An 8,323-nucleotide genomic window follows, 5' to 3' on the forward strand; every position below is an offset into this window, starting at 1 on the left:
CCCTGTACCGCTTGATTTATTCGGCTCATTTAAAATTCCCAGTATAAGGGAAATTTGGAAATGCATCTTTACCGTCTGTTTTTGCAAAAGAATGCATTTGTAAATAAAAGGGAGGGCTATGAAATATACCTGAGATGACAGTCTGTCTATCCATTCATTCAGCCTCCCCCCAAACACATACACAGGTGACTGAGTATCAACATGAGGATCAACAAAGCTACTCTTATGAACATGTCCATGTGGAATTATGATTCTGCTTCTTGCACTTGACAGAGAGAATATAAATGAGGCAGAAGGGAAGTAGAGAACACATGAGTGTGAGAGAGAATTACACTGACACAACGCAAACAGCTCCAAGCTGTTCTTCTCTTTGATTTACACGTCATATTCCGTTTCCTATAGATCCAGATAACAGTTTGTTTTGTGCTATTTTTATCAGCCTGTCACAGCGGAACAACTCAACCATGTAGCACACAAAAAGAATGTGTTGAGGCATAAGAAGCTTCTTGAAACAGGCATGTAAACATCAACCGGGACAGGGGCGGCATGCATGGACTCCAGTTAACATGGATTCACATAAGAAGATGGAGGTTATCGCAAACATATTCCATTTTAGAAACAACAGTAGCTCATGTCATGGAGTATGTTCAACACTAAAAAGCTTCATCTGAACATAAGCACAGAACGCAGGAGGATTGTTACGCAAACGATAAATGTTTCTGAGCCAGGCTTTTGGCAGAGCTCTGGTTTCAGTAAACCAAACGCTGGTGACACAGAACACAAAGAAACAAAGGGAAGCAAAACCTCTGCAGCAAGAGTAGCTGTGAACTTCTTGCCCCTCGCGATACACCTCCGTTCCAAAATCTTGTGAGTTGCCTACGCAGTTCACAGCATTTTAAGGCATCAAAGGCGTTCTTATGGCAGGCTGTTCACAAATTTAGATTGCATAATTATACTGCCCTGTAAGATACCCGGGGGTTTTCATCCATAGAGAAATTGCAATTAGAGAAATCTGTCAAATGTGGTTCCGCTTCAGCCTCTCGCCAAAACTAACTGTCCGAAATAGCCCCCTATACCATGATATAGTGCAATTTAGGGGACGTCCATTTTTAGTGGTGTGCGAATTCATAGTGGAAATTATTGAGTGCACTGATTCAATCCCATGATGCATCATAATAACGAGTGTCCAACCGATGTACACTCACGGCTAGCTGCTAGCAATCTATCTGGATGAATTCGTCTCGACAGAAGATGGCACCCGCATCATTTCCAGTACACCGAGTGTCCGAATTTTCTCTTGTTTTCACCCGCTCCTTAAAGTGGACTATATTATTGAACTAATGTAGGGAAAAGTGAATGAGGGTATAGTAGGCGATTTCGGACACAGCCTATGTCGGGTGTCTTCTCAAGAAATGCTGCGTGCATTTAACAGACTGTCATTTGTAACTGCAGTTGCCGCAATACGCCACAGTCAAGCGCTGTTTGTTATCAGCACACTGAGGTGCTATGAAGAGTTGCAGAACAAGAGCTGGTTGTGTTTCGCGGCTGTTTGTTTTGCATCCAAGTACTTTTAATTTCTTTATATTTCTTAAATTAAATTGACTTATATCATTGTAATGTCTTTAGCTGTGCAGTTGGATAGTTGAAGCAGCGTATACTGTACACAGCGAATTCGCCAGTAAGAACCCACGTTGCGTTCAGAACGACTCACACATGAATGACTCATTTGAACCTATTCATTTAAACTATTGAACTTTTCAGGCACTAGCGAATATAAGAGATTCCTTTTAGTCATTTAGTAAGACTGGATAATTCAGGGGCTGAAAAGAATTGATTGAATAAAAGTAATTCCATTCCATTCCATTTTCTACCGCTTATCCGAACTACCTCGGGTCACGGGGAGCCTGTGCCTATCTCAGGAGTCATCGGGCATCAAGGCAGGATACACCCTGGATGGAGTGCCAACCCATCGCAGGGCTGAATAAAAGTAATGTTTTATATAACTTAATAATTTGAATTTTCATCTCATTTTATTAGGACTTTTAATATGTCAAAGTCACTTTAGTTAAGCCACTTAGGGTGCAGTAGGCACGTGTTTGCGTGTGTACAAGATCATTGCACTACCTACGCCTCATTTTGAGCCAGGAAAAACCCTGTTACCATCTTATGACCTTATTCTACACTGAAAATATAATTTGAGGAAAAAGCAATCCCATAATGCATCATCAGAGAAAAAAAACATTCAAAGATGGCAAAAATACCAATAAAATGTATGAATTATTTTTAATTAAAAGGCTGGGATGAAAATGACCATCTGCTTCAACAAATACAAAACTATTTTAGAAGGCAGGTAGACAAAACAAGGCAGCTAACTGAGTTCTGATCCAAAGCCATACTGTTGAGGACAAATGAGGAACTTAATAACCATACAAAAACCTTCTGTTTTTATCCCATGCATAAACTGAAACTAATAAATTACAAATAAATTCTTCTTCTTAACAGACTTCTTGCTCATGAAGAAACCCTTAATCTGTAGTTAACAAATTAACCTCATCTATTACTCTGTTCAACAATTCTGTCTTTAAGAATAGAAAAAGACACTCATAAAATCTACTGTATATCCAGAAGTTATTGTAGCAGACTTGAAAATGGTCTATCTCCACCAAATACCATCCATATGCCTTAAACTGACAAGTCTGAAAGTTAACACCGTTAAATGACACTCGCCCAAAAACTGAGCCACAGTGTCTCTGAATGGGCTTGTTCTGAGAGCATGTTCGCAAAGGTTTGTAGGCACGTGACTCCACGCTTAATCAGCTTACGTCCCTTCATTGTTTCGGATGAAAACGATACATCACACGGATGCCTTTTTTCAGCTCGCTAATTAATCCCGAAGCCGACGGCTTCTTAATAATGCATATGATCGCTTCTTTCATCTTCCATGTTTCAACTGCAATATTTACAGTACGACCTAGAAAACAAACAAAATGGCTGAAACCTTAATTATTGGGTTGGTTTATTAACATTGGTATGTCCAAAAGTCTGCACAGACTTGTTTGGCCCTATCGCCATTTCCCAATGGAAACAAACGAGATCATTGTGCTTAAGCGGGTTGCTGTGGACAGAAAAAGGAATGAGTGTGCGAGGGAGAGAAAGAGATAGTATATCCGCAGGGGAAAAACCAGCTGGGAAATACTTGCAGCCAAGGGAAAAGAATAATAAAGACAGCAGCCTGTAAAATGCATGGAAACCACTCTGGAAAAAACGGAAACGGGGAATGACATGAATGACACTGATCAGTTGCTAGGTATAAACTGAGCAGATGGAGAGAGGAAGTCATGACATGATGCGACCCAAAAATGTGACCATCATTCTGCCAATACACTGGCCTAGAAACACGTGCACAGCACTACAATCACACAGACACGTTGAACTGGAACACCTTCAAAAATACAGCGATACTCTTGACCTCGATTTCAGAAGGATGTCCCTTTTTAACCTTAATCAGACATTTTTGGCCTCTTATTCCATGGCGAACATCTGACCTAAATGCAAGGATAAATAGGGACAAATGCTGGACCATGACCTCACAATCCCTTTGCTATAAGAAGTACTTTTGGTGAACATTTTCTATAAGAATAAACATATTGATCGGATACTACTCCATATAATGGGGAGGATAAGTCCATGTTTTTCTTTTCCAATCAGGTCATGCCAAAACCTTTATATTATTTATGGGCTTTTTGTTTTTTTATTGTATAGGGAAGTGTCTACAGAGAACAGGGCATGAGAGTCATTTTGAAAAATGTTATTTGTATTATATACAGTTATGTATGCATCAGATCACTCACCCTAAGAGCTTCAATGACCAGATCTCTTGCCTCAAGCTCTCCCTCCATGATGCTCAGAAGGGTCAGGAGCTCCGGTTTGCTCAGGTTGTCAATGTTCAACTCACATTTCTGTAACACACAGAGCAACATGATGAGCCTTGTAACAGTAAAATGACACTGCATATTTCAGATGGTCTATCAGATCTTTGGCAGAGAAGGTGTTGAGTGGGCATCAATCTAATACCCACAGTATTAAGTTTTCACAGAAACATAACCAACTACGTTTGAAACCAAAGCTTCAGTCTGGTCTCATCTAGGTTGAATAGCAACTAGGGATGCACGAAGTAGAGTTGTAAAATCTTAAGGCCAAAACTGCTTTCATTATTGGGTTACTTTGCTATTTGAATATGACATTATATCACTGATTGGTTTTAAATGACAGTCATTGAAAACAATGCAATAGGCACACCGACCACAACTGGGCGATTTAAAAAAAAAACTAAGCCATATATACTTTTACCCAATGACTCATAGCCTGTCTATGTCTATATAAGAAACCGCTCATCTCCCACTTAGGTGGCATAGTAGAAATTTACATATACACACTACCACATGGAGTTCTGTAGAAAAAAAACTGTAGAAAACGTGTGAATTTATACTCTCACCACTTTGCAAGCAGAAAAACAACTCGATGTCGGAAAAGATCAGATGAGCAGAATTGTATGGATTTGTAACTTGCACACATTCAATCATTATTATAGTCATTGTAGTAGACTATTTCCCTTCAATTTGACATCGGATATACCATATCAATACTACAACCTACTTTTCCTCGCAACCTCGATTATTTAAGTCTTCATCATAAATGACAAACAGAATTCATCCATCAGATTTATGTTAGTTTGTTTTAGCTCTACTTGTATTAACACACAACAGCACTAAGAAGCAGTGATACAGTCTTTTAAATTAGTGTACTGAAGGGAATATTAAAAGTAAGTTTATTGAAGGCAGCTAACAGTAGTTTAAACAATTCAATTTGAAGACAGGATCAGAATGTTTGTAACAAGGTAACTAATTGACCATCGATCTTTCAAGACACACTTCTGAAACAACAGAAGCAATCATACGTGCAGTCAGTGTCTCCGTGATCATCATTACAATATAAATTATTTGTTTATAAGGAAATCTGTTAAGACTTCCAGCCATTGGTGAGAATCCACTGATAAAGCAATATTGAGACTGCTGAGGTCAAAGAAAAAAGTCAATACTGGGCAAAAGAAGATTCTGTTGGCTGGGTTTTGCAGAACCCGTACTAATTGTGCAATTTACTTTCTCTTACGTTTCTTTAGCCAGATTAGATATGGATGGGGTCAAACCACTTTATAAACAGACCCCACCATTCCCCAACATGATCTACTCATGGGTCAAACATACTTTATGAGCCTTTGAGAGAGGTGTCCTGGTAGATACTGTTATGTGCGTAAGACTTTATCATAGATTTATGGCTTAACACCAGTGGCCAATGGGCAATGCTGATGTCTGTGCACCTGTTCAACCCAACTCTAAATGTAAACGGGCCTCGAGCAGTAAAGCAGCTCAGATTGGTTGAGTGACAGTACTCTGAACTATGCCAGCTGAGTCACTAAAATTCAGACCGATTTAGAAACATCTCCAGTGAACAGCCCCCACCCCTAGCCCGCCTCCGCTTGATTACATCTCTCTTTTCCCTACATTTCTGTGCGATCCTGTGTATCACTGAATAATGAGAACAATCACTTGCAATATGGTTGGTTATGGCAATTGAAAGGGTGTTTCAGCTGTCATCGAAATTAATTTGCAAAGATAGATAGTAAATCACCAACTGAAACTAAAGATCGCCCTTTACCGTAAGACACTGCATGCAGATCAATACAAATGAGAGCAAGGAGTACATCTGAGCATTAAGACAGACCACTGTGCTGAAGGGCTCTATATAGCACCCCTCCTGGGGGTACTATTGATTTTTTAAGGGTGGTAAGTGGGTTCTTGCACATATGTTAATAACTTGTCATTATTCAAGAATTGGATATTGTTGAGGCAGGTGTGTATGTATGTATGCGTGTGTGATTGTGTGAATATATATATGTATATATATGCATGCGTGTGTGTGTGTGTACATATACTGTGTGTGTACATATACTGTGTGTGTGTATATATATATATATAATATATATATATAAATATATATATATGTGTGTGTGTGTGTGTAAGAATGTATACAGTATACATGCATGCACGCACACACGCATATATATATATATATATATATATATAAATACACAACATTATTTACATTACATATACCCATTTTACCATTTACATTCCTTTTATTTTACGTGTTCACTTTGTCAGTATGAGTCTTGGGTATCAAGCCCACAAGCTATCCTATCTCGAATTACTTGACTGGGCTGATCACTGTCCTTTGGTTATAATTTTGACTTTTCATATGCATCCATGAAAAAACTGAACAATTTAGATCCCAAAACAATTACAATGCAAAGATTCCTCGATTCCTCGCATTCATCATAGTGTTTTCGAGACGTGACAAATAGGCAATACATTATAAATGCTACTCATTTTATACATTCCGCGACCAAAAAAGCTGTACCATGTTAAAATAACAATTTATACGTAGCTTGACAGTAAAAGAAAATTGTGTATTTTGTCGAATTCTACATTTTAAATGATGTGTTGTTACAAAGTAACGACGTAGTATATATCTCAATCTCCCACAAATAGCCTATACGGAGCACCGTAAGACATCCACTGATGTGATTCACACCGCTGGGCGATTAACTCAATTCATTCCCGTTATGATTTACATTTCCGGTCATTATCATTGCGGCTGATAAATGTCAGTTTATGTGTAAATGGATCTCACCGCCTCGACGCCCCCGTGACCGGTGGATACCAGTGTTTGTAGTTGAGGTGGCTGCTCCCCTTTCGCTCCGTCCGACGCCATCTTCTCACTGTAGAGGACTGTTCAAGCTTCGACACCACACACATCCAATAACGCATTCGGCACTGGTTTAACTGTTACACTGCTGCAAAAGAATCGCAGAGATTCGATAATTCATCTTCCAGCGTTACACGATCAGTAGAGCTGTCGGTGTACGGCGAGGGTTAGATTTGAGAAGGCGCAGGTTGCGTTACGATGTGAATGTAGGCGTGAACAGAGTCCAGATGTAAACCTGAAAAAGAGGTGTCGTCCCACAGCCTCTGAGGAGGGAGTGACATGAATACGATCTTATTTTAGCGCCGCTTGGGTTAACCTCTGTGTCGCCAGTTTATTTTGTATTTGAGTAAAATATGATTATGGTTTTATGTTATATAATGCTATTGGCCTATGGACACGACACAAAATCACGAATCACACTGTTTCACAAGCAGCCTAGCATCTCCATCACTATAGACCCAATGGGGCAAATGAATACATTTTATACATTCAAATGACAAAACACTGAACATTGTCACCGAACTACTTGTTTGGAAAAAAATACTTGTGTGAAGTGTGAAGCATGAAAACATGTTGCACTTCAGCATATGATTTTATAAAAACTGCATGTGTATAAATTATGAATATGATCAATACTCAAACGACGAAATTACACAGACAATCATTCTGTGTTCTGTTTAAGATAAGAAATAATATGAACTTTAAGACTTCTCTCAAAGTTTGCAACCATGTTTCTGTCAATCTTAGAAATCATTTACTATAATTACGTAAAAAAAAGGGTCACACATATGGTGAGTGGGATCAGCATGACTATCTCAAGTGCTTAAGTGAAGATTATACCAGGACAGAATATGATTTTTCAATTGAGGCCACAGTTTCTGTTTGTCTGGTTCTGGATCCAACAGCTATGAGGCCATAGAAAATAATTAAATTGAACAGAAAGTCAAAACAGGAAGAAATAGGAATAATATGAACAAATCAGAAATAGGTCATTCTGTCATTTGTGATAATACCAGTTGTTTCCCATACCGTCTGTTGGTTTAATAAGTATTAACTGAGATCTATCCACCCTGATAGCACGCTACATCTGGCGTCATTTGATGTCTGCATTTACATCTGTAAGACATCTGCAAGAAAAAGTTTGCTCATCTGCAATACGTCTCGGAGACGTGACTTCTACTGTCAAATGTCATATAGACATCTATAAGAAGTCTGTACGATGTTTATGATTTAGAATGGATGTATAATTGCTCTTTCTATGATGTTTTGCAGATGTTTTCCAGATCTCCAGATCTTTAGCAGACGTATTACAGACGTACCTGTGCCAGATGGATAGCTGGCAAATTCAATGTCAGATAGACATAAACTGTCATTCTGATGTGATCTAAATAAATAAATAATTAAATTGGTGGTAACTTATATGTTTTTGGTCAAATCAACCTTTAAATGATTTTCAGTCTTTATTAATGATAGTGGGTAAGTTAAGTTTCTGCGGTTG

At 38.6% G+C, this 8,323-nt stretch overlaps 1 protein-coding gene across 1 annotated transcript in view; it reads right to left on the reverse strand.

Moving 5' to 3' along the window:
- Positions 1-7,056, reverse strand: part of cttnbp2 (cortactin binding protein 2) — a 37,180-nt gene extending 30,124 nt beyond the window's left edge. Inside the window, exons 1-2 of the mRNA XM_056765645.1 lie at positions 6,751-7,056; positions 3,852-3,959 (exon numbers count right to left, since the gene is read on the reverse strand). Coding sequence (XP_056621623.1) covers positions 3,852-3,959; positions 6,751-6,831 — 189 coding nt within the window. The 5' untranslated portion in view covers positions 6,832-7,056. The remainder of the gene's footprint in view (positions 1-3,851; positions 3,960-6,750) is intronic.
- Between the last annotated feature and the right edge of the window lie 1,267 nt (positions 7,057-8,323).

Source organism: Triplophysa dalaica, chromosome 14, assembly GCF_015846415.1.
Source record: "Triplophysa dalaica isolate WHDGS20190420 chromosome 14, ASM1584641v1, whole genome shotgun sequence".
Classification (NCBI taxonomy): Eukaryota; Metazoa; Chordata; class Actinopteri; order Cypriniformes; family Nemacheilidae; genus Triplophysa; species Triplophysa dalaica.